Below are 26,391 nucleotides of genomic sequence, written 5' to 3'. Positions count from 1 at the left end.
TGCACAGAACACATCTTTTATTCAGTAAGCAAGCAAGCACAGAAGTATAATGTGTAGTGCTTAATATTCATACAGTACTAAAAATATAAAAATAGAAATAAAATTTCACTGAAAGCATTTTCACTCACAAATATACAAGGAAAAGTGCTGTCAAGCCACATCATGCTACACCACTTGCCAGTGCTGAACTGACAGTTTCCCAACAGAACTGAAACACTAAAAACTAGTCCTTCCTCATAGTTTTTGGTGAGCCTGAACATTTGACTAGCAAAAAATGGGCCTCCTGCAGCTGAGAACCTAAAAAGCATAGATGTCATTACATAATGGAACAATAAAATAATTTGGGAGAGTTCTGTAGTGATAGTAGCCTCCTTCAGGCTGTTTGTGTAGAGACCAAAAAAAGATAAGAGAAATAAACTTGAATCCTGATTAAAATCCAGATCAGTCATGGCTAACAATTCCTGGAACTTATTGTGCATGGATATTTGTGCAATACTCCCACCTGCTGGCATATCCATCAACTCTCTTCCTCGGATGCTGCAGTTCCCTTTGCCTTCTTTACACTAGCACAGATCTTCCCCCTTAGGTCTGGGGGAGTCCAGAAGAACAACCCATAAGCAGTGCTAAGTGCCCTCAACTTTTAGTGGAACTGGAGCTTTTTCAGCACCTTAACTGTTGGTGCTGCCCTTAAAGGGAGAAATTCACACAGTAAAGTGACATGGGTTGGAGACTGATTTTTCAGGAAAGTCCCTGCACCAGATTCCTGGCTTTTAAGCCCCATTTTGAGGGAGCGACCTAGGGCTTAAGAATCTTCTATCTGCTGTCCCTGGGCATGGAGCTGAACTGCCTCTATCAGGAAGCCAGCTCTGAGCTGTGTCCATAAAGGCATGGGTGGGATTTGGGATCAGGCTGACAATCGCAGCTGTAAATCAGAACAAGCCCTGTATCCCAGAGTGTGCCAGTGCACAGAACTTGCTCAAATCACACAGATAATGGTGTGCAGAACCTAATGTGAACCCTACTTGGATTAGTCCCTATTTTGGAATGGGATTTATTTATACTTGGCTATACCTGCTATAAAAATAAATGTGACAATTAACCCCTGAGATCATTCTAGCATACTGTTTTGGCCTGTTACTTGTTTCCCTCAGAAATAAATTTTTATTTGGTTTACAGATGGTAATTTCGGTTTTAGTGACAAGCTTTTTATAAAACACATTAAATAATCAATGTGGGGCTGAAAAGGTGTACATTCTAGTTGCATATATGATACATACCTTATACGTATATAATACATTCCATGACAGCTGAATGTTCTAGTATTGTCTGAGAAGTTCTTACATGTGGACAAAGGACTTAAATACTAGAAGATAAACAGCTGTTCAGGATCAAAGATAATTGCATCTGATATGGTTTACTTAGATTGTTTTTCTTTCTTTAAATCTTATTACACATAATAGCTACAGTAGTTTGTCCAGCAGGTAATAAATGAATGCATAAAGCACTTCTAGCTATATCTGGATATCATATGCATGCATTTTTTATAAATAAAAATCGAATGTGAGGTCACATTTTCCCATCTTCTGTTTATAAACTAGATCAAATTTCTCATTCATTGAAACAGTGAAGATGTCTTTCCATAGCCCAACTCGTCCTGAAACACAGAGAAAGAATACAGGTCAGAGACTGGATGTAACAGGACACCAAATACTTACAGTCTAATTGTGCTGGGCACCAAGTTATCAGCTGTGAGATTCTGATCAGTCTGGGCTTTCTCTGAAAGCTTAATGAGACCTAAAGCTGTTCATTGTCTCACCCAGTTACTCTGGCACTACGCTTGCAAAGCCTTCAAATAAAACACATCTTCAGTTGCACCAGCCTAGTGTCACACGGGAAGAATTCCTATTTCTCTGAGACTTTAATCTGACCTTAATCAGAAATGAACAGAGATTTTGGGTTGGGTGCTCACTTAAATGTGGATTTCTTCTTTCAGAGCAATCTATGGCTGTTTAATAATTCCAACAGCTAAGAACACATTTCAAAATCAACATGCCTCTGGCACCTACTGCTTAGAGAACTATCCAAAAGGTACAGAGAATGTCGGGCATAAAACTGACTATTGGAGTATAATATTTTCATTGCTAATTTCTATTATTTTGTGTCTAGAGATAAGTCCAACAGATGAATTTCCATTTCTCAACATGGAGATATTTGTTTGTTAAATACAAATTTCCATCTATGAAAGAGAACAAGTGCCATGTACTCAAGTTGAGCCACTGACACTTTAACTTTGAACGGGAGGAATAGGAAGCTTCTGGGGGATGCAACATGGACACTGAGCATCTTCCTCATATGAATTAACCTATGGAACCCAAGCAATGATATAACATAACCTGGTGACCTGCTGAACCTACCAGCCAAAGGCAGGAGCGCCCTAAACAACTGTTTCAATGCAGCCCAAAATATATTTAACTCAAAGTCAGCCAGGGTTACTTGTGGCTGAATAAGCCCCATGGAATAACCAGACTGAGAGGCCCAATTCTCTTCTCATTTATGCTGGAGATAAAGACAAAATCCAGACTTGTTCAACCAGAATAAATGAAAGGAGAATTGGGACTGTGCTACCAGAGTTTAATCATAACAGCAAGAACAAAGCTACATGCAGGGAGCTTAATTATGCATTTGATGCATAAGAAGAATACCCATTTAATTCAATTACCATTGCTTTTATGCAGAAACTATATAATTGAGACCAAAGACAAAACTGTCTGAAACATCTACATATTACTTATTAATCTGATGGTATAGCATGTGTGGAAGGGCCATTTTATGAAAGCAGGGCTTTTGTAAAAATCCTGAAAGTATGAAAGGGTCCTGATTTCTTTTCAGGACCCAAAGACCAGAATAACCTGACACTGAAAATGCCATTTATTGTTTTCAACAAATTTCTCACATATTTTTAAAAGAATAAATTAAGAAAACACAATCATAAATATCTGATACTAACTTAAATCTTGCTCTGGCAACTGTAACAGCAAAAAGTACAGCATGAAACACAAAACCCTGTATTTCCTATTCAATAATGATAATAAAGTATTTTCTTCCTCTGCTTGTTAAAAAAAAATCCTTTCATTTCTGAGTCTCCCTAAAAACATGTATGGACAAATGACAAGTTCTACAAATGACATACATACACAGTGGATTGTTTTTAATAATTCTTTTCTTTTTTTACCGTATCAATTGATAGCTTGTCAAAAAGTCACCCACCTGGTTTATGATTTGAATCATGCAACTGCGTAAATTATGATGTGATAAGAGTCAAATACAAGTAACATATCTAATCATTGTTCTGCTTTCACAGCAGTTCAGGGTTATCTTCAGAGTAAAGATCAATGTGCTAAAAGAAAAAAAATATGCAGAACTAAAATAAAGCAAAATAATAAAGTAAATGTAACTAATGACAAATTAAAATATTTGAAACAAATTACAATCAGCTGTCATGTCATTGCCACCATTCTTTGTCACAGAAACGAACAGAGAAGGAACAAAGCACTGCTAATGAAGCTACATTCTGGAGTAACAAAATATTGTAAAAGCCAAAGACAGCAAAGAAAAGAAATTCAAAATAAGGATATTTATACTAAAAAGCACACAGTGAACAAATGACAAAGTATCACATTAAGTGCTGCAGCTCCCTTCCTTCTCTAGTACAACATGAGGGCTTTTTTCTGAAACATATGTAGAAATAAGAAGCTACATGTGGCCCAACAAGCAGAACACAACCCTGCTGTTTGCAAAGCCTTGCATCCACATGAGCCTCTTATCTAAGGACTTGGGGATGTCCCAACCAAATGTGTGACAATTGAATAAATAACCAGCTAACACAGAATCAGTAGTCAAGAGGAACTGGTAATATTTGGCATTTTCATCAGGGATTTCAAAATAATTTTAAAAATTGCAGCTGGTATAATTTGCAGATCACATGAAGGCTCGCTGAAAGTGGTAGTATGGAAAGGGCTCCTATACACAGAAGACCAAAGTATTCCTGTCATAACCCCTGAGTAAAGGACAATAACCTGCAAATTGCTTCCTCTGAAAAACTTTGTGGTGATGATAAACATGTGCTTCATGTGTGATGCTGTATCATAAAGTGCTATGGGTGGAAAACAAGGGAAAGGTCCAAATAGAACTGGATTAAATTAGTGTATGAAGTGATTTTAGGTTAGGGTAAGGCATATGTAGGGGTAACATAGGAACTGACCATCTTGACTTGGTTGCCTCATTTTTAAAAGTGATGTAGAGCAGCCCACAGAAAATAACCTGAGGGAGCCTAAGTTCACTCTTATGCTTTTTAAAGGCAACTGAAAGGACTTGATTTCTTATCAAAGGACAGATGTGTCAAAAGATCACATGGCACCTTCAGGTTCTTAGAGAAAGACTCTCACCAGAATAAGCATCTGGAACATAAACACATTTTAAACAGCTGAGGTAAGAAATGAAAATAAAAAGCTTATAAGGCATGCTGTGGTTCCTTGTAATTTTATGCCTTGCAAATGAGAAATATCTGCTATTCTAGAAAACCTGATCTAATTAAACCCTAGGGCTCAGGCCAGGATAAAGTGTGTAAGATGGTGTGGGGTTTGGCATGCCAGAGGTCAGAAGGAGCAGAGCAGAGTTCTCAGCACAAGGAGCTGAATCCACCAAAGTGAGACAAACTCTCTGATGGAATGGTTTGACATTACCCCGCTCATCTTCGATTCTTCCCTCCTTTTCAGTCACTTCTACCTAACCTCATTTCAAAACAACCCAGCCTCCCAATTGCACCAACAATCATCGCACTCCCATCCTTTACATGGCAATATTTTGCCAACATCTAACACACCCTGGGGGTTACTTGCAACTTCTCCAAGAAGAGTTTTTTGCTGTGGGTTTTAAACATACCCCTGCCAACAGGAAGAGCCTCTGCATTACAGCACTGATCAATGAGTTGATGGCAGTGTTCCACCATGGATTCCAACTGTGCTTTGTCATAAGAAACTCCTAAGAACCTCACCAGCTGCTCAACCATTGTTGCTAGGTCCTGCAAGAGACCATTTAAAACCCAGGTTATTTCACAATAATTAAAATCACATTTTTAATGAGTTTAAATATTGCAAAGTAAGTTATATCGTGGTGAGTGTGAAAAATACAAGCACAGAAATTGTAGAAACACCACTGCATTGAAGTTTTGCCACTTTCCAATTTGCTGAAAAGAAACACATTCTGAGCAATTAGAGTAAGACAGGCTGGTAGAAAGCATGGCCATGTAACCTTCAGATGTTGGAACAGGGAACAACTGAAAAGTAATTGTGATGCTTTCCACTTCAGGAAACACCCCACCCTGATCCCTTTGGAATACCAGTGCATTTCAGAGGATTCAAAAGTTACTTTGATTTTGACCTCAGTCAAATAAATGACTAAAAATGTTAGGAGAGCCCTTCTTCCTTTGTCAGCTTCTGGGACTGCATTCACGTAGATGGGAAGGATCTGGGGAGGTGGCCTCTGAGAAGAACCATTAATTTACATCTCCAGAATTCCAGGGTTCCTCAGTATGAGTTGCAAGGACAAAATAGTAATATTTATCAGGAAGCAGAAGGATGCTGTGATGCCACCATCTGGTGAGCACAGCTAGGAATCCATTAATTATTCAAAACCATGGAATTGAAATGATTTTGACTAAACTTTATTTACTCTGATTGTATTACACCTTCTTTTAGAATCCCACTCCATCAGAAGGCTCACTAAAGCTGGAATTATAATTTACCCAGCTTTATTGAGTCTTGTCCTGATTTCGTCTTCATACAGGTTTAGAAACAGGAGCTGGGTTTTTCCTATGTTTGCATTAGTTTTCCAGTCAAATAAACATTCTGAAGTATTTTCATTAGCTGTCAAAAAGATATTACTGCAATAAGATATACTGCAATCTAGTATTTCCACTAGATTTCTGATTTAGGTGGATTTATTAGCCATCATACTGTAAGGACTCAATAATTATATCTACCTTATGCTACATGATCATACCCTCATTGTTTTCGGATTTGTTTCACAGAAATCAGTAAGAACAACCAAATAATTCCAATAAATGCCAAATATAGAGGACAAAATAGTGATTATATATTTTTCTCTCACTGATACAGCACATAGAGCAAGACATTTATTTTAAAAGAATGCCCAGGGCTGAGTGTAGCAAGTACTGAACAGTTTCACATCACTGCCTTCTCTGCAAGTAGTTCAGTGCCTATACATGCAGACAGAATCCCCGGTAAATTAATATGGATATGAAAATGCCTAAAGTCCATACAAGCTACTGAATTTTTAAAGCCAGTACTTTAAAAATTGTATCAGGCATTAGGGAGCCCAAATATGGACATAAGAATGTAATTTTGTGCTTTATGTATTAAAAACTAGGATGCTAAATGTGATAAAAACACCATTTTGCTACATCTAACCTACCTTATGCATATCTTCATACTTGAGAAAAAGTACATTGGCATCCATGTGGTGTTCCCAAAACTCCTGCACATGTTCAAACCAGGAACCATATCCTACTGCAAAAATGATTGGCATGAGGAAAATGAACACTTTGGTTCAGCAGTTTTCAGAAATAAAAGAAAAAAAAACCAAACCAAAACAAAACAAAAAAAAAACCAAAACAAAACAAAAAACAAAACAAAACAAAACAAAACAAAAAAAATACATAACTGGAGTGGTTCATAACCCCAGGAGAGCAGTGTCTCATTTTGGCCCATGTAATGGAAGACCTAACCCTCCCCCCAAAACTTTACTCATTTGTTTTCCAGTTCTCTGATTAAGTCCACATTTGCACTGATTTAAGTCAATTTATGTGTCTCTACCAGAGGTTCAGCCACTGGTACTTGGTATGTACAACCTCAAGAATCTCTTTTTGTTGCCGATATTACAAGACAACCCCACAAGAAATGCATTCTACATTTTTCTCTGCTACCAGTGACTACTTTTCCCAAAGTACTTCACATAATCAAGGTAGGAGTTAAGCAAATAAGGAGTTTTTCAATTCTTTCCCAATATCTTTTTTGTCAATTTTATCTTTTCAGCAAAGCAGCTATAGAAAAATTATAAAACCCACTTCTTAGGTTTGTATTTTGAAGCCACCTTTTCTCTTTGAAAAAGAATTGTTTCATTCTGGTAACTGGAACACTGATGTATTACCTTCATGCATCCATTTCTTATGGAATGGGGATAACAAAAATGGAATCTCAGTGCCTTTATGAAAAATGAAAATTGGTCAGTTGAATAAAATTGTTTTCCCATGAAACTGATTTCTTTGTCCATTGGACACGTTCTAGTTGCTAGGATTCTGCTGAGATGTAAACATGCAGCTGAATGCTAAATTTCCTGCGCATTACAAACCTCCCATTTGTACAGTTATGGCCATGGAACATGCTGTGATGTTTTATTGGCTCTGGGAGGTCGTGATAAAGTCAGGTGGCTGCGACAAGATAAAGAGACAAATAACTCTTGGGATACTTACAGGGAAAAGAGCACCCAACCTTTCTATCTTAGAAGACCTTCTAACGTGTCTCTTATGTCTCTGGTCTTGGAGTTCCTGATCAGGGGCTACAGACAAACATTGCATTCTCAGGGAATGCAAATGGAAAACTGAAGGTGGGCTGGAGTGGGAGGAGAGCATTAATCCTGCTCAAGCTTGCAGGATAAGGAGCAGCAAAAGGGTTTTTAGGCCTGTTAAATCACCTCCCATTGGCAGGCTTTACTTTTTTCTTCCCTTTGGTACTACACAGCTCCTTCAGCATCAGCTCCCCTAAATTCCAGGTTTGCTGCTCTGGATCTAGAGGAGATCCTGCTCTCAGAGCTCAAGGTACCTGGTGAATTCTTAGTGTCACATTAAGGTATCAGAGGAGATATTGCAGAGAAATAAAAGGCAGCAGGATTTTTTTCTCTTCCTTAGCTACAGTATGGCAGTCCCTTGGTTATTATTCTCCTCACAGAGCTGCATTTTTCAGGCAGCAGCAGCCTGCAGCTGCCTTCTCATGGGGTCTCACTCGAGCTCACTGGTGCAGGCCGAGACAAGGCCCATGCAAACTAGAGAATTTTGTGTTAACTTCCAAGGTATGAACCTTGAATTTTTGGTTGAAATTTAAATATTAAAGGAATTACCAGGAAAATAACCCCAAATCTGAGGACCAGAAACACTCCTGAGAAGTAGCTGATAGTGAGGCATAACTGAAATCAAATGATGCTGGGAGTATTCACCCCTTTTTAGGAGGTACCTGGCAGCCTGAAAACTGAATTTCAGAAGAGTACACCAGAGTTTTGCTCTGGTTTGGGTGGCAAAGTGCTGAACTCAGGGGGTCAAATACTGTAAGGCAAATATTTACAAAAAGCAGGGCTCATAGTTTGCATGGACAAATCTCAATCCCCGCAGCGCTATCTGTGGCAACCTCCTTGCTGTATATGCAAAACAAATGCACCTTTATCCAGTTCACTTCTGTACTTGCAGAAGGAAGGCAGAGATGAAAATAAATGTGTGCAGAGAGAACAGCTCCTTACACTTGTCATTCATAAACCTTCTGCAGAACTCCTGAAACGTTCCTCTGTAGCTCATGGTCCTTAGGGAGCGGTGGAACTGGTAATAAGACACCACCAGGTCTTTGGGGTTTCGAGCCATGTATATTACCTGTGATGGGGGGAAAATCATCTTGTTGAAAGCTTTTTCCTCATCCCAAAGCACTGACACAACTGCTGCTAGCAGAGTTAAAACAAACACGAGCTGATTTTCACCTTTGAGTTGCCGTTGTGGAGGTCCGAAGGCAAAAACCGATAGGGCAGGTGGCTTTTGATGAGGCGAGGTGACGTCAGCTCCTAAAATAAAGCAGAGAGAATTGTTTCCCATTGAGCACTGCTTCAGGAAACATCCTGAGTTGGCCTGAGCTGTCACACTTCAGGCCCTCTACTACACTGACTTCCATTCACAAATTCACTTTCTAAAATTAACAGGAGTTTGGGACTCAAAATCAGGTCAGGGAATTACATCTGGTTTTTAAATATCAAAAGGTTGGATAATGTGTTGGGAGTTTTGTCATATTGGGGTTTTATCCCTTTTGTTTCAAAGTATGTCCATGTGCAGGACCTTGTCAGAAAGAAAAAATAACCGTTGAAGATTCTTAATACCAAACTCACTTTATTTCCAGTGATGCCTCCACTAAAAATCCTTGAAAAATACTAGAAGTTCTGAAAACATGACCCCTGACTTCTTCCAAATTTTACCCTTGCATTTTATTTTATCCTCAGAATTAGGCCCAAATCTGAACGTGTGAACATCTTTCAAACAATATTTTTCTGTAATTTGATACAAAATTGTCTCATGACAGAAATCATGCTCTGCTATTAAAAATGGAATAAATCCATATTGAATCAAGCTGCTAGCACATGGCATAGATAAGAATGTGTAATCTCAAACTAAACCTCTTACTATTGCCACCACTTTTTTGCAGCAGGGTAGCACTGAAATCTCGCTGGATTAGGCATCACAGATGAAAAAGAAGAGCAATCTCTGACCTCTAAATACTCTCAGCCTAAAGTAGGCTGAAGCATGCCGTTGTCAATGACCACAAGCAGCTTAATTCTATCCCTGCCAGCCTCAGCTTGCTCAGTCCAAGCAGCACTGCAGCTGTTACAGGATGGCCCTTTATAGATATCCTAATAATTCCAAGACGTGCCTCTGTCAGAAGTGGCTCCAGCAAGGACAAGATGACACTTATGTGCCATGCAGCTGGACTTCAAGGGATTCTTAATACTGTGGAATTTCATGCAGGATATTCCAGAGCCCTCAATCTATACCCTACAGTGTTTGTAGCGAGCCAGGATCTGTGGATCTAAAGACTGAGATGTGTAAAGTCAGAGCAATGGGAATACAGATGCATGGATAGCTGCATTTTTAGTTACTCTTTCACAAATTCAGGGAAGGGATCAAAGCAAATTTGCCTCATTTGGCCAGCTCCCATTTACATAAGCAGGAGAGGCCCGGAATTTTGATTCCCACTGCCAAGATATTTAGGACATGGAGACACATTTAAAGTATTAAACAGAGCACAATGAAGCTTAATAAAAGCAATTGAAAATGACCTATTGGCAGTTTGAATCATTGCAACATTCTAAACAAGTCCAGTGATGAGAAGGACACAGGATGAAATGAAGTGATAAACATGGAACTGAGGTAAAAGACACCCAAATGCTGAAGACTTTCTTTGCAATAAATTGTACCTTGATGATGTCCAAACCGGGCTGAGGGTACTCTAGGACTGGAAGCTGCTCATCTATATTCATTAGTCCAATCTCATCTGGATCAGCTCCCTGACTCACTAGATACACCACTTCCTGCAGCAAGCCTGTGCCTGCACAAACCAAACAATGAGAGAGAACAGATTGTATTACAGTTCTTATCTAAACACAGCCATATGAAGGGAGACCTAAACAGATAAATAACGGCAACTTTTGTCCTCAACAGTCTGCTGTGAACTAAGTCTATTACTACTGTTTTATTGTAGTATGTCAGCTCTCTTGGTTTTTTAAATACATGTAGATCTTCCATGCAAAATACCCAAGATTTTTTTTCTTCAGTAACAATTTAAATACACTTCTGTTTCCAAATCACTTAACCTGTGAATTGTAAAGCATTTAACAAAAGGTTTTACCTCTGTAAATGTTACTTTGGCAAAACACTACTATTTCCATTTTAGGAACTAAAAAATGAGGCAAACAGAGGTCATCCAAGTTCACAAAATGCATTAGTGGCTGTGCTGAGAGACCTTTATTCTAAATTGCAGGCAAGGCCTCTGTTATGCAATTATGCCTCCAGGTTATGGAGTGGACAAAGCCCCAAATACATCCATACATCAGTCACAAGCTTTAGAAACCTCAATTATGCATCTCTCCCCATTCTGAGGACATTTACAAAGCACCCATTAGATTTCATGGCCAGTGACTGCACTTTGGAAAATTAATAGGTGCTTCAATTAGGGCTTTGGACAGGGAAACTATTCCAAATGACTTTAGCTTCAGGCAGGTAGGGAACCCTCAAAACAGAGATATTTGACAGCAGGTTATGAAGAGAAAGGCTCTTGGTGAGATGGAGGAACAGAATGGGGAGAGATCACAATGGGCCAGAGGAGGGACCCCACAGTTCAGAAGAAAAGATCCCAAGAGTGTGGGACACCCTGGAAACTGCAAAAGACAGACCCATTATTTAACCCATTATTAGTTATTTACTGTGAGCAGTAAGGGAAATGAGACCAGGATTTATCCACTCTCTCGTGTTGCCTAAAGGAAAAAGTAATGGTTCCAGAACTGGTTACAAAGCCCAAACCTGCTCCTGCATCCTGGCCCTTCAAATGATGAGCTGTAAACTCTGAGATCAATGACCATTTGAAAATAATTTGTGAATTGCAAGTCACTTGTAACAGTCACTAGTTAATTCATGTTAATTAACAAGACTGTACACACAAACAGGCACCTTTGTACCAATCCTGTATGTTGTTCCAATTAAAAAAAAAACACAAAAAATCCACCACCAAAAACCAAAACCTAAAACCCTACTGCATCATTATTCTGTTTATTTTTTAATCTGAGACAGAAACGGTTAAGTGAGGCCAATGGTTGGAGTGAACACAGCCTGGATAAAATGTGAAAGAACACACACCTCCAAGAATTGTCTTGGAGAGCAAGCACTTCAAGATTCCACTGTTCCCTTGCTGATTGATGGGTAAATTAAAAAGGATTGAGACATGAAAAAAAAAAGACACTTTTATATTATCATCACCCACAGAGACAGTTGTCACACACTTAATACACACTTGTCCCCAAGGCTGTTCACTCTGCATTTTTAAGTTCAAGCATATATTTTATGCATTCAAATCAACATTCATACAGTACTTTAGTATCAGTCCTTGTGACTCTGAATGAGCACAACCCTTGTTCTCATTAAATATTTATTCTGACCGGAAACACCCTGGTTCACTGTAATTTATTTAAGTATTTCCAATTCCACCTGCAAAGAGAAATGCTATCACAGCAGCCCTATTTTCATGAAATGAAAAGAATTAACTCTGTGGGGATACACAGTAAACTATTTTTTCATTGCTCAGCTGCTCTCTAGGCAGAAAGCTGCCATCTCTATTGTGCCTCTGAATACAGAAAGGCTGCAAGGTTGAGGCAGAACCACACTGAACCTTTGGGAGAGCAGCACCAGCTCTCCACAAAGTCCATCAGAAAAGTTAAAAGTCACAACAGGGAGCACAGCCCCCATGGGGAGCACCCTCTTACCTGGTTATGCCCAGACCTGTGGCTGTGCACCAGACTTGGCTTGATTGCTATCAAATCCATGGAGAACTGCAGAGGCGGAAAATGACATATTTCCCATCCAAAATGGGGGTTTTGGAAGGTCAAAAGTCTCCATCTAAAAGTGTTTCCACCAAAACCACGCTGTTTCCACCAAAACTAGGTGACATGCTGAAAGAGAAATGCTGGGACTATCCAGTAGTCCGGATAGGAATTTCTCCTCCCTACACCCGCAGCAGGATCACTCATCTCAATTTCCCTCAGCCATGATCTCTGTGCTAGTTTTCTCTTTTGTTAGTCACTGTATTTTTCCCTGAATTTTTTTTAGCCTGATTTTTTCCCACATTAGCACTCAAGTTACTATGCTTCAGAATTTCAGGGTCTTAATGCAAATGAAAACTAGCGAATTAACTTTTAAGGGGCAGTGATTTTTTTTTAACTTGTCACCCTAATCAATTATTATTCACCACACACACACATTCCTAAAGCTCCAAGTAAAAAATTTATCATTGACCTGGTTTCCTGTTTAAAAGAACAAATTAAAATATCACATGCCTAACTTTTAAAAAGAAAAAAAATCTAAAAGCTTTTATATGTATAATTAGATATGACCTCCTCACATCTCTGCTAGGATTAAAATCCACTCAAATTAAATGTATCAGGGCAAAATGTTCTTTTCATTTGGGAAGGATGACTTAACCTAGCAACAGGCAGCTCAAATTCCAGACCTGGCTGCTAGGGCAACATCTTCAACCCTGGGAACACCAGCTGTCTGAAAAGCCAAATAAGGTGGGATACTGTACCTATCCAAAAAATGAAGATCCCAAGCCTAGACCTGGGGTAGCAGAATTTATTAAAATGCTATAGTGTGATGGGATCTGAGTCTTCTGCTGCATCCCCACCTGTATGTAACACATACAGAAATTTGCCATTTGACCCAGCTGACTTAGTGATCTCTGTGGAGATTTGCAAAAACCATAATTTTATGGATGGAAAGTAGAGTAAATTTCTGAACTGAGATTATCAAAGGAGATTATGTGAATAATGCCAGCAATCCCAGTCTATCACAAAACCTGGACAGATTTAAATGTCACAGACTTTCTAACAAAAAGGAAAATGATACCTGTTGGACAGAAGAAAAAGGTGAGGCAAGCTAAATTAAAAAGAAAAAGAAAAGAAAAGTGTGCCCCTAGATTTCTGGCCCTGCTGAGGCAATGGATGTTGTGCATCTCCAGGATCTTCACTGCTTCCTCCCTGTGCTGCTGAACACCTGTACATGTACATGCACACCTCACTCGGGATGGTACAGAAGGATAAACACAATAGGATAATCACTGAAAAACAGGATTAGCTGCCACCCTTTGGACATGTGGCACTGAATGCCACATTAATAAGTTCCCAGCAATTCTACCTTTTCTTCTTCCATCTGCAACATTTCATTCAGGAGGAAGACTGCTCACCCTACTACCTCTAAGGTCATATTGCCAAAACAGACAGGGAATTCATGAACACTTATCCAATTCCAGCTAAAATGGAGGCAGTCTGCATTTGAGGAACTTCAGTGCAAAGTAGCTGAGAAATGCTCTTCCTGACAAGCTCCTCTGCTATGTCAATAAAACGCCTTAGGAGAACAGTGTTCCAGTTTATCACACAATATCTGGAAAGAGAGGGGGTGGGAAACAGTTGTGAGAAGCTACTGCCTGCCAGAATCTGCAGGTGTCTTTAGGAGACCTTTTAAAATTATCTGTGAGCCTGTATCTCGATACCCTGCATAACAGGAGTCTGCTGGTGGGGATGCACTGTGCTTTCCTGGGCTACTTAATGATGCACAGGAACCAGGAATCATTACAAATCCCACCACACCCTAGCAGTGCCTGTGACTGGGAACTCTTCCTTTGTGCCCTTTCCATGGCCAGTGCCTGAGCAGCAAGAGCAAAGTCAGACCAGGGCCACTCTGCCTCTGCTCCTCGGGAGCTGCTGCAGCAGCAGCCAGGCAGCACAGGGAGACAGACACGACTCGGAAACGCCACAGCTTCTGCCTTCTGTGTCTTAGATGCCTTCAATGTCAAATTTAGTCACTGTGGAAGGGAGAAGTGCAGATGTTCTCTGGCTTCTCTCAACTCTTTCTGGCCACTGGCACTCCTATGAAGTCACCAGATATCACAGATGTGTTCAAAGTGAAGCGGCAGATATAAAACCGTAAGAGTTCCAGTGAAATTTCGCTTATCTAGGTGGTTTCTCAGGTAGTTTCTTTCAGTTTCTCCTCTCTTATCAGCTAAGACAGGACAAACCTGCGGCCTAAGGATGGAAAGGCCTTGGTATATTCCCTTTATTCATTCCTTGTATGGGACCACATGAAAAATTAAAATAAAGAAATACTAATGCTAGTAATCTAACAACCCCAATTATCTGTACTTTGTTTGATCTGCCAGTGCTTCACCAAATTTTGGCTAATCCAGTGCAGCAGATCCATTATGACTCATAACTTTTTTATAGCATTGGTAGATGCAAGTGCTCATTAAAAGTGAGGGCTGCCACAGCTGCCAGACTGGTGTGCAAGTGCTGTACAGCAGAGCCTCACACTGTTGTTCTAATTGTCTGCAAGCTCATTCCTCCTTGGCCAGTTACAGTGTAAATCTTCTGGTCAGTATGACAGATTCATCCCCCCCTACAATACGGGAGGTAAGATTAGATTTTCCATTAGAAGAAAAAAAAAATTTCCAAAACATTAAAGTATCTCCTCTTGAGGTCTGTATGCTGAAGTTCTCCTACAAATTCGAATTCCACCTGGCTTACAAATAGAGGTTTTCATTAACAACTAGGGTTTTAAAAAATAAAAAGAACGTATACACCTTGATACCATATTTTCCAATTCTTCTGTTTTCCTAAATGAGACTGGGGATTCAGAATAAAGACTGAAATTGTGATGTTATATTGCCCCATTTCTTTTGCCTGACCAATAAAATATTTATCAGAGGGCCCAATTTTGAGAAAGGACTGAATACTCCTCCTTTAAGACTAATGCACTTCTTATATGGCCTAAATGCCACATAGTCAATAGTTAACTGTCAAGGGAGTCTGTGGGACACAACAAACCTGAATTCAGACCTTCTGAAAGTAAAGGGGACAATTTAAGTAAGACTGGATTTAAAAGAAGTGTTAAATACACAACTTCCAGCAACATTCAGTAAGCACAGTATTAGATTTTTACACTTCATAATCCATTTATTTTTCTTCTTGCAGCTACCAGCTTTTAAACCAAAACCAGTGGGCTAAATTCTGCAGACATGGGTTCATTAATTCTGAGTTGTGTTTTGAGTATGTTTTGCCAGAGGCTATAAACAGCACACTATGAAACCCCATTCTATTTAGGAGGAAAACCTACTTTCTGTTTGCTAAAAATGCTGTCATCAAACTGTTTACACACACATATTATCCTCAGAATTATTGCTATTATGTCCAATACAGTATCCTAAAGCACTCCTTGAATGAACTCGTTACAAAGCAGAGCTATTTTTGGCTAATGCATTAGTACTATTTTTTTTAAAGTGGCCCGAGTTGCAATTCTCCCTTACATTAGCACACTAACTACTCAACAGAGGACAGGATGAGAAGTGCACATCAACCGCAGAGCATCTGAAACCTGGCACTGACAGCTGGGGCAGCCTCACTCCACACAGCCAGGCAGGTGGCCACTATGGCCCACACCAAACACCAGCCTGGAGAAAATACCTCCTTTGGAGCATGCTGGGTCCTAAAACTGGAGCAACACCACTAAATAAAACACACCAGGACCTGTTCTCTGGGAGATCTGTGGCACAGCCAAACCCCACCCACAGAGATTCCCTGAAGAAGAGAGACTCACCCGGCTCTTGCTGGCAGAGGTCTTTTGCTGAGGAGAGCTGGGGCAAAAAGCTTTTATTTTCCATCCTTGTTAATAATCCACAACATCCTCACATGCTCTGCAGCAAGGACTGAGTAAGTAGCATCCTAACAGCTCTAAGACTGTGAGTCAGGTCTACAGATCTACTGTTAAAAACATCAACAGGCCAAGAGTTTGCCTTCATTTGCCTTCTGATTGAAGAGTCCTGATTAGTGTCTTCAAGTTTGTCCCTACATCCATGACTTCATCCTATCCAGGTGTCCTGGGTTTTGCCACAGGTCCTTCACAGACAGCTGCTACTGGCTGGTTACAGACATCTCTTGGTATCAGATATCCAAAGGGAAAATGGTTTTACTCTTCTACTGAAGCTTTAGCTGGGCTGTCCATATCTGTGGATGCTCACCCTGTCTTGCACCAGGTGTCAACACTAATGGAGTAACTTCACACAAACTGCTCCAATCCACTTAAAATTAGATGTGCCAAATTAGCTGAAGGAGTTTCTACTTTTGGCATCAACTCATGTACCAAATTTTGTGTGGGACAAATCGGAATGCATCCACCCAAAATACTCTGCACATTGTTGTTCTACCAGGAATGATGGACAGCAGGCTAAGGGCACTAACAACCCTGCACCAGCACAGGTGCCTTTAAATGCAGACATCTGCCCATATCCTTGGGTTAATTTTTCTTCCGGTTTCTACTCACCAACCAAACACGCTCCCATGGTAAAAGACAGCACAATGTCCATCAGGCTAAACCAAAAAAACATAACATACAACATGCAGGAACATAGAAATAACCAATAAGCCTGCTTGCTCTGACAGAATGGCATTTCTTTACCCCCTTTCCACATCTATTCAAGGCTGACCAGGTCTAAAGCCAACCCAGCACAATAAGTTGTTATCTCAGTTGTAGCCTGCCCTCTTATATCCTCTGGCAGTTCCATTCTCCCATCTTTTTAGAGCCCATATCAAAAAACATGCCTAAATTGCATAATACATTACCCCAGCAGGAGCTCACAATCTCCAGGTGTAAGTCTTCCCACTGTGCCTAATTTCCTTTTGTTTTCACACACTGTACCAAGGACAACAATGTAGGAAAGAACTTTACTGTGATGACAAGTCATTGGATTTTAAAATCACACTCAAGGACTTCATTGCATGGAAAAGAACTGCATAGTTACCCTTAGCTCCATTGATTTCTGGGACAACTCTATCACTGTGTTCTCTTCTACAGTCATATTATGGTCTGTCAGTAAATGCAGAGCTTCACAGCAAGCTCTGCTGACTGAGATAGGATCAGAAATCAGGGAACAACAGGGCACCTCTGTTAGGCACTTGTGTTGAGGCAGATCTCATACCCTCGGCTGTGAACATCCTCCTCTCCCCATAATAATGTCAGAAGATGTCTGTCACTACTCAAAAGGCAATTCTCTGCCTCAGCTTCAACCCCTTTTCAGGAAAATTGTTAGGCAAAATCTGCCTACACATAATGTGCATTTGCACATATTAGGTGGTCAAGTTTCAAGAGTGCAGCACAGCAATAATATAAGGTGAAACAGCTGCAGGTATAGGTTATACATTAAAAAAAACACAACCTGTCCAGTCAGCTATTGCTTGTCTAAGGTCAAGGAGTAAAGCATTTTGTCCCACATAGAATCCCACTCAAGTTATAGCTGCACTAAGCAAAACCATTTTTCTCAAGGTACCTATGTCCCCCCTCATTGAGCTGCACTGCAGTTTTAAGCCAGCTACAACCCTTTCCATTGCTGCTCTTCAGAATCAGAAATGGAAAGAGATCTGTTTGGGAGTATAAAAGGGGAACAGCCAACCAATATCACCATGGGTTTGATGCCTAAAGAATTTAGCTTTTTTATAAATTTTTCATATATTTATAGCTTTGTGAACTGATAATACATGGTTATATAGCTCCTGGTATTTTTTCTACCCTTTCTCTTAGATTTTAGAGTAATAAGGTACTCTTCTAACACATTCCCGAAAGACTGATTTTCAATCAGGGAACCTTCAAGGACATTTTGTTTTCCAACCAGAATCTGAGAAGATACAACAAGAAATGGGGCAAAGAAGCCCCTGAACCAATTCTAACGGGACAGAACCTGGGGGAAAACTACCCAACCAACGGCTCTTCTAATTGGACAGTATTTGTTAGATATCATAATTTGTGAAACTTATAAAAATTGTGGAAATCTGATGCAGGGTGTGCCCATAACCATGGGGAAACCTCTAAGCTTTCAATAAAGACCTGCTTTTTTATTTTATCATTTTAATACTGTTATAAGGTTTTTCCCTTTCAGGCAACAAATTTACAGTGCTGCAGCAAAATGGTTGAAGAGAAGACACTTTTTCTGACAGAAAGCAATGGTGATCCCATATAAGCACTGACATTGATCATTACTAATGTGCATTTCAGCTCTGCATGCAGAGAGCAATCTAGCTTCAGCAACGCCTGCAGCTGTTCTGTGCTACTTTGGCAATCCTGACCAGCAATAAACAGGCTTTGGACTGCATGGTTAAGCTGTGTTTCTCATGGCCTTGCATCAACAGGTGGCCAAGGGGCCAATGGCACCTGGGCTGTGCCAGCCATGGTGTGGCAGCAGGGCCAGGGCAGTGACTGTCCCCTGGGCTGGCACTGCTGGGGCCACACCTCAGATCCTGGGGCACTTCTGGGAACCTCAGGACAAGAAATGGACATTGAGGGGATGGAGCGTGTCCAGAGAAGGGAACGGAGCTGGGGAAGGGTTTGGAGCACCAGGAAGGGCTGAGGGAGCTGGGGGGGCTCAGCCTGGAGAAAAGGAGGCTCAGGGGGGCCCTTCTGGCTCTGCACAACTCCCTGACAGGAAAAAAATATATATGGTAGGTGACATCTGTTTGCCCATGAGAACTGTTTACCATTATATATGAAAAATGAGAAGAAACATATGCAGTGGAAAACACAGACAAAAAGATAGTATGATTTATCTCTGGTCACAGAATCTGCAGCCACAAAGTCACATTGCATGCCCCGTGTCCCAATGCTTCTATCACTTCTAAAGCAGCATTTTTGAGACAAAACAGGGGATAGTTCCTTCCCCTCAGCATGGGGTGTTTGAGAGATTCCGTGTGTACAGTTCATGCCTCTACTGTACCCAACAGGAGGAAAACTTTCATTTAATAAGACTGCATAATAAGAATAAAAAATTAAGCATTTTGCTTCCTTTCATTAATATCTTTACTGTGACAAATGAACATTAACATGAAATGAGAATGACGGGCAGGTGGGTCTGGCTGATCTACATAATTTTCTAATTCTTTAGTTTTTGAGGTCATTATCATTTAATACAATCAAAAATTATTTCCCATATTCAGAATACACTTTTTACCCAGGGTAAAACCTTTTTTTGTCCTATGGCTGTTTAAAAAAAAAAGTTGAGTTTTGCACTACTTAACAGCAGGGAAGCAATTATGCAGCATTTGCAAAAGACCCAGCAAAACCTATTAAATAACTGGAGAATTCTTCATCTTCTGAACCATTTGTTCTGCCTCTAATAACATCTCTTCACTGGTTTGATAAAAGGGTCATGAGAGAAACACTGCTATCTGGATAATAAAAGGAGTTTCCCTTAACCATAGATATTTTTTCTCTCCTTTTATTTCAAGTTTGAGACATACAAGGACCTATCCAATTCTACTCACATTGAAATCGAGTCAAATGCATCAGTGGCAAACTAAACATTGTCTTCAATTACTTACTTTTTGATAGTTTTATTTATAATTTCTTTGCCTAGCAGCATGTAAGAGTGAGTCAATATCTGAAGGTATTTCGAGCTATATAAAAACAAAAAGGTAGACCCGTTTCAGAAGGACTTTCAAAGCACAGGAACCAAGTGGCTCTAACCCCCAGAAATATTAATCTACCAGAGTCACTTTGTGCCCCTGAATGGAGTTTAGGCTGTGGAGTACTTACTCTTCTCAGTGGTGGAATGAACACAATTTCAGTCATCAAGAGCATGAAATCAGATTCAAATATAGACCCTGTCCATCAGTCCCTAAAGAGACAGCTCACAAAGCATATCTCTATCGCACAATGGAGTTTGCTCTTCCCTTCCTGTTTGAAAAAGAATTCCATTCATTCTGGCCAGCTGGTATGGGAATTGATGCACATTCATCTGTCATTAAAACAGAACAATATCTGAGCTTTATACATCGCTTAAAGGAACCAAGTAACTGTGATGTTACTGTCAGAGAGAAAAAGTTACATGCTCTATTCTGGTTTTAAAGGTATCAACTCGCTCATCCAGATTAATGAAACTAACAGAGGTTTCTCATCATTCCATGTCACAGAGCATAATATTGCTTCAAAAACCAGAGGTGAAAGAAAAAAAATCCCAAATGTATTTTGTGCAAAAAATTGATTTTTAAGCCAGCCTCATGATTTCTCAAGGCATGCCTTTGGGCCAGTAACATTTGCATTAATTCTCTAAATGAAAATGGTTTAAGCCCAAGGCAACAAAAGTCTGCAGAGGCTATAGCACTATAAATCCAGCACTGCAGAATCTGGCTCTTTTGCAACTGCAAAGCTGTTGTTTAAAATAATGCCAACAAAACTACTGGGAGAATTTCCATATGAGAACACTGGAAATTAAGGCAAGTCAATTAATTTAACACATGTGGATGCTTGTGTCCCCTGAGGAACCTTTGCTACAAAGGCCACTCAGACCTGCCATTAGGAGGGAAACCTCTGCAATCCACTGCAGCTGCCACATGTCCCTCTGACAGCTCCCAGCCGAGCCGCCCACAGCTCAGGAACATCCTTGGGCAACCCTTCAGCCTGATTCTCCTCTCAGTTATGACTGTGCAAATCAGGACTGACTGTCAGCAGTGTTTGACCTGTGCCCATCTGGGTATCTGCAGCCACGGGAACTTAGTCAAGCAATAATACTCTGTATATTGAATAATAAGACTGTTACTGTGAAATACAGTAATACCAATCTCACCTGGAAATATATCCTCATTTCCAGGAGATTTTTGCAGTCTGTAGAAAACACGAAAAGTAGGATTGAACAAGATAAACAAAGCAAGATTTTGGCATACTTACCTGGCACATTTTCTTTGTAATGTATTTCTTTATTCAAGATTTTGCCAATCTGTTTTATAACATGGTCCCACAGACAGCTAAGGGTCATTGGAAGGGGAAGAAACAAGAGGCCAAAGATAAGAAATTCTTAAACCAACTTCATATCCAAAGAAAAAGCACATATGTCTACATCTCCAATGGTTCAAGCCTCTCTTTGCCTTAAGTGCAGCAACTTTTGAGTGTCGAGTCTAATCAAACAATATTTTAGATGTTGATGAGCTGAAGTCTATCACTTTTACTGGGGAATCAGACAAAGAGGAAAACCACTGATTATATTGTATCCACTGTATCCCACAGTTTAACAGCTATCCCTCTCATAGCTGTAATGGTCAATGCATCAAACAACTCTTTCCCCATAACAGAAGAAAACCCCAGGGCACACAGAGTCCCCGCACGGGAAGAACATAACAGGGATTATGGGATGAGGGAAATGGGCCATGGAGGAATGCAGAGAGAGTATAAGGGAGAGGAAGGACAGAGCTTCTCCATGAGCCAGGGAAGGGACTGGCACATCCTGGTGACCCAGCAAGAGGGAGTGTTGGATTCAGGAGTGCTAGAAATAGGAGAATAAAAGAAGTGTGCACACAGTGGGAGAGGCACACAGAACAGGAGAACAGAGAACCTCACCATGCACACAATGCACTGCCAGAGGCATGACCTGTACACACAGAACCTCTCAAACACATTACAAAATGGACAACTCAAAGTGACTTTCCCTGGTTCATTTCACATAACACCAGAGGTGAGTGTGAAAGAATTCCAAAGAGGAGAACTCAGTAAATACACGCACATGGAAGCTGTCCTTGGAATGACCCACAAAATCACTGCTGGCACTTCATTAACGCAAAGGTCTAGAGCCATCATATTCCCTAGCAGCCAAAGGGTAGTTGCAAAAATCCAGTGCTACAAGGGAAATTGAGAATCTATAGAAAGACACCCCCGGACAGGTAAGGCCATAGGCCCGTTGTCTGGCACCAAAAGCAAGTTCTCATGAACTGGCTGGACTTGAAGCTGATATTTGCTCAATAATTGACATTTTTCCACGCAGAGCTCCAAAAACTTATTTGGCAAAGTAATCGCCATGGGAGAGAAAGCTTCATTATTAATGTAAACAGCTCACTTTCTCAAATTACCACTTTTGCAAAAGGCATGAACTTGTGGGCCCGAGAAGACCAAGTACACATTCCATTTAGAACACACACAAGATGGTATGAAGGGAGCTGCTGTGCACCACTTCTGAGCAAGGACATGGACAGATCACATCCAGCCAGGGGGACACTGTAAGACACAATAAAACACTGAGTGAACCTGAACCAAACACTACACTTTAGGGACTGATTTAATTCCACTGAAATCACTGATGTCAGCAAACAGCTAACCTGGCTCTCAGCATGGTGACTGAGGGAATACCATGGAAAAGTCTGCTTCTCCATAAATTCTGTAGCTTAAGCTCACAGATGAGAATTTTAGTTTTCAAGTAGGGCACAAGAAATCCACAGGATGAGAGGGTTCAGCTCAAGTTGTGGCAGAGGCACAGTGCTCCCTATAAACAGTGCCTCTATATCTTATCTGTGGTGTGAGCTCCAGTTATTTCACATTATAGAGAACAGCATTCTGGTTCACATTTTCTCCTGCAAATCTGTGTGTCCCACTCAGCCTGTTCACTCTAGACAACAAAATTATGCGGAAGATGAAACTTTTGACTTCATTTCTTCAGTAGCACACCTGATTTTAAATTATGCATCATGATAAAAAAGGTTTTCTATAATTACAGTACTCCCATATGCACAAACACAGACACACATTCATATATCTGAGTCTCTGGGTTTTAGGCATATAGTTTCTCATAGTCCATAAGCTCCCAAAAGCTGTTACCATTGATTGGGCACAGGTGTTAAGAATAATTAAAGATATAAGAGATATCATTATTCAGCCATCCCTCAGTGGAAATCACATTAAAGCAGAGTCACTTTCCATTAGGCTTATTACATTACTGCCAGTAAGGCCACTGGTACATTTGATTTTCTACCATTATTGGAACAGCTTCTTCCTGGGTCACTCCCAATTTACCAATAACTGTAACTATTTCCAAGCACCGCCTCCATTTCACATGTTTGGAGCTGCGTTGTCTATTCCTGCAGTGTACAGTGTCTTCCAAATGGCTTCCAGACCACTTCACCAGTCCCTGGGACAGCTGAAGCAGTCCTGGCCACTTGTGGATCTTTGCCAAATAAGCCACCATATGGTCAATAGCTACTGCTGGAGCCTTCTGCTTGCAGCCACAGGCTCTGGCCTCACACACATCCAGCAAACAGACTTTTTTTGTATTTTCCACAGTTTGAGCAGATGGAGAGCTGCTGCTACACTGAACAAAGCTGATTTCCTTAGGAACAAGAAAAAAGTTTTCTGTTGGACCTATTTGACATTGGTGCATTTTTCTTTCTTGAACTATTGTTCAAACACAATTTATTCACAGAAACTAGAAAAGTGGTCCCAGCCAGGTTCTATCTCTAAATGTTACAAGAACAAGCGGAAGAGAGGCAGCAAAATGAAGTTGGAGTTTAGATAATGGGCTTGTGGATTTAATTCCTGGCTTTGCTGTAGACTTTCTGCATGACCTTGGCTAAATCAGTGGGAACCATCCTAGGGAAGCCTAGTTTCTGCTGCTATGCCTGTCCCTAGCCAGCAGCCCCTCTGAAGCCCTAAATAAGCTGTAAGCCACAGAGGAGCAGTTGACAAAACAAACTTCCAAGGGTCTTGGTAGACTTTGGGCTACAAGAAGGTGGAGCTTGGATATGCTATTATTGTCCAGAGCCCATTCCCTCAACAAGGACATCAGATTACTCACCACCCAAGCATTCTCTTTCCTGGCAAATAAAATCTTATTTTGATCTCAAGGCTGCTCTTCCGGCTCATCCACACAATACTGCACCTTCAGTTTGATGCCCCATATCTCACCCATCTCCTCCTTCTCCCAGTGACTGCCAGTAAATCCTCTTGCAGCATGTCCATTTTCTAAGTGGGTAGTTCCCTGTTACTGGGGCCCCAAAAGATCAAATATTATGTTGCTATATGCACAAACTAGCAAATTAAATATGATTATGCAAGCTGGCTTTCCACAGCCAACTGTCTAGCCATCAAAACTAAGCTACTGACAGCTATTAATGATATTGTGGCTGGCTGAGATTGGCTGAAGATATTTAACAAAATGCCACTATGAAATTGGGGTGCAAATCTAACACAGGAACACTGTAGCCTCAGATTCTCAAAACTGAAACCTTAACCACAAAGAATTTAACAGTGTTAGTGCTGCATGCACTATATATATGCACATATAAATCTTGAAGAAGACAATTTAAAATAACAATTTAAAAGTAGCTGTCTATTCCTAATCCAAGTATTTTGAGGGCCATCCATCTAAACATTTTCCCTTATCTAATGGATTATCTATAAAGGTCTTGCCAGCCTTTAAGAGAATATTTAGTAACAAAATATAAAAAAAGTAAAGACAAATGTTTGAAACTGCTTGAGAAATGATAAAAACATCATAGATGCTACATTGTAGAAATGTGCATGTTTGAAGAAGCACACCAGGAAATTGAAAAGAATTAGCCATTCACACAACAAACAATGAAGTAAGTGAGAAACCTACAATACTGAAACATCATTTTACAAGGGCATTTACAGAGCTGACATCTGTTATCTCCAGTGGACTTTGAATTTCCTAGAAAGAGATCATCTCATTGTCAGGAAAAGTCACTCGAGAATGCACTCACAAACGAGTTTATCTGATTTTATCCGGTGGGGTACAAAGCTCCCATATTGTCTGTCTCTTTGCAGGCTGCACTACATCCATGGTAATTCTCCTTAAATATTTTTGCTTGGAAACGGAGAGGATAAAAAAATCAAGAAATACAGCATTACAAGCAGACACCCAAACGGTGTGCAACAGCCAAAGGATGCATTTACTGGACAAAACATTCACTTGTACTGTGACCAGGGGGCCTTTCTGGTGATTCAGACAGCGCAGCAAGAACGTACTTGGAGCACATGTTCTCGCAGAAGGATCAGGGCAGCCGCCTCAGGAGCGCAGCACGGAGGGAAGGCTGTGGAGCAGACACCGAACCTGTGCACCACGCAGATATTTGCAGTGATGCCACGGCCCTTCCCCGTTCGACATCTTTGCTGAGCAAGATTTCCCTTGCCCGGAGCGGCACCGCCACACTCCAGCGGTCCGGGACCAGCCCGGCGCGGTCCCGGGGCAGCGCTGGGCCCGCGTGTACCCACCCCCGTGAGTCCCCCACAGGGCCCCGGCCCCTCTCCGTGCCCGGGACAGGCTCTCAACTCTGCAGAGCTGCGGGGGCTGCCGGGCGCAGAGCACCACGCCCGGCCACAGGGCACCATCCCCGGATCCAGGACAGTCTCTGGATCCAGGACACCAACCCCGGATACAGGGTACCATCCTTGGAGACAGAGCACTGCACCATCCCCGGCGCCCGGGCTCCATCCCCGGATACAAGGTATCATCCTTGGATGGACAGCGCACCGTCCCCGGGCACACCCGCGGTGGAGAACGGGCTCAGGCCTCGCCCGCACATCCCGCGGGGGCGGCCGGGGCACCTCCAACCCCCGCTCCCGGCCACGGCTGCCCGGCCGGCGGGGAGAGGAGGAGGAGCCGCCCCGCCAGCCGCGGCAGCCCCGGCCCGCCCGCCCGCCTACCTGATTTGGGATAGGTGACGATCCAGACGTCGCTGTCCCTCACCGGGAAATTGGCGATCTCCTCCATCTTCCCGCGGCAGAAGGGCGGCAGCCGCACCCCATTGTACTCGAAGTACTTGCTCTCGAACTCGCAGGGCGTGCTGGGGGTCTCGGCCTCGCTCTCCGCCATCCTCTTCCCTGCGGGCCGCGGGGGAGGCCGAGGGGCGCGGGCCGCGGGCGCTCCGGCGGCAGGGAGGGAGGGAGGGACGGATGGAGGGATGGAGGTGGGGAGGGAGGAAGGGAAG

At 41.4% G+C, this 26,391-nt stretch overlaps 1 protein-coding gene across 2 annotated transcripts; it reads right to left on the bottom strand.

Moving 5' to 3' along the window:
• SULT4A1 (sulfotransferase family 4A member 1) lies at positions 1-26,391 on the bottom strand. 2 transcript variants are annotated; one of them, XR_004061189.1, is made up of 8 exons: positions 26,108-26,391; positions 10,300-10,430; positions 8,818-8,898; positions 8,587-8,713; positions 6,493-6,587; positions 4,942-5,080; positions 3,268-3,397; positions 1,519-1,654 (listed from the first exon to the last, which is right to left on the bottom strand). XR_004061189.1 is itself a non-coding variant. In XM_030960398.1 (7 exons), exons 1-7 carry the CDS (start codon positions 26,274-26,276, stop codon positions 1,542-1,544), a joined length of 855 nt encoding a protein of 284 aa, XP_030816258.1. In that variant the 5' UTR covers positions 26,277-26,391; the 3' UTR covers positions 1-1,541. The 2 variants fall into 2 exon arrangements, 1 of the variants encoding a protein (XP_030816258.1); XM_030960398.1 differs by lacking the exon at positions 3,268-3,397 and having other exon boundaries at positions 1-1,654.

This window comes from Camarhynchus parvulus, chromosome 1A, assembly GCF_901933205.1.
Source record: "Camarhynchus parvulus chromosome 1A, STF_HiC, whole genome shotgun sequence".
Lineage (NCBI taxonomy): Eukaryota > Metazoa > Chordata > Aves > Passeriformes > Thraupidae > Camarhynchus > Camarhynchus parvulus.
Note: the sequence above shows the minus strand (reverse complement) of the source record. Positions and strands in the feature narration are given on the sequence as shown.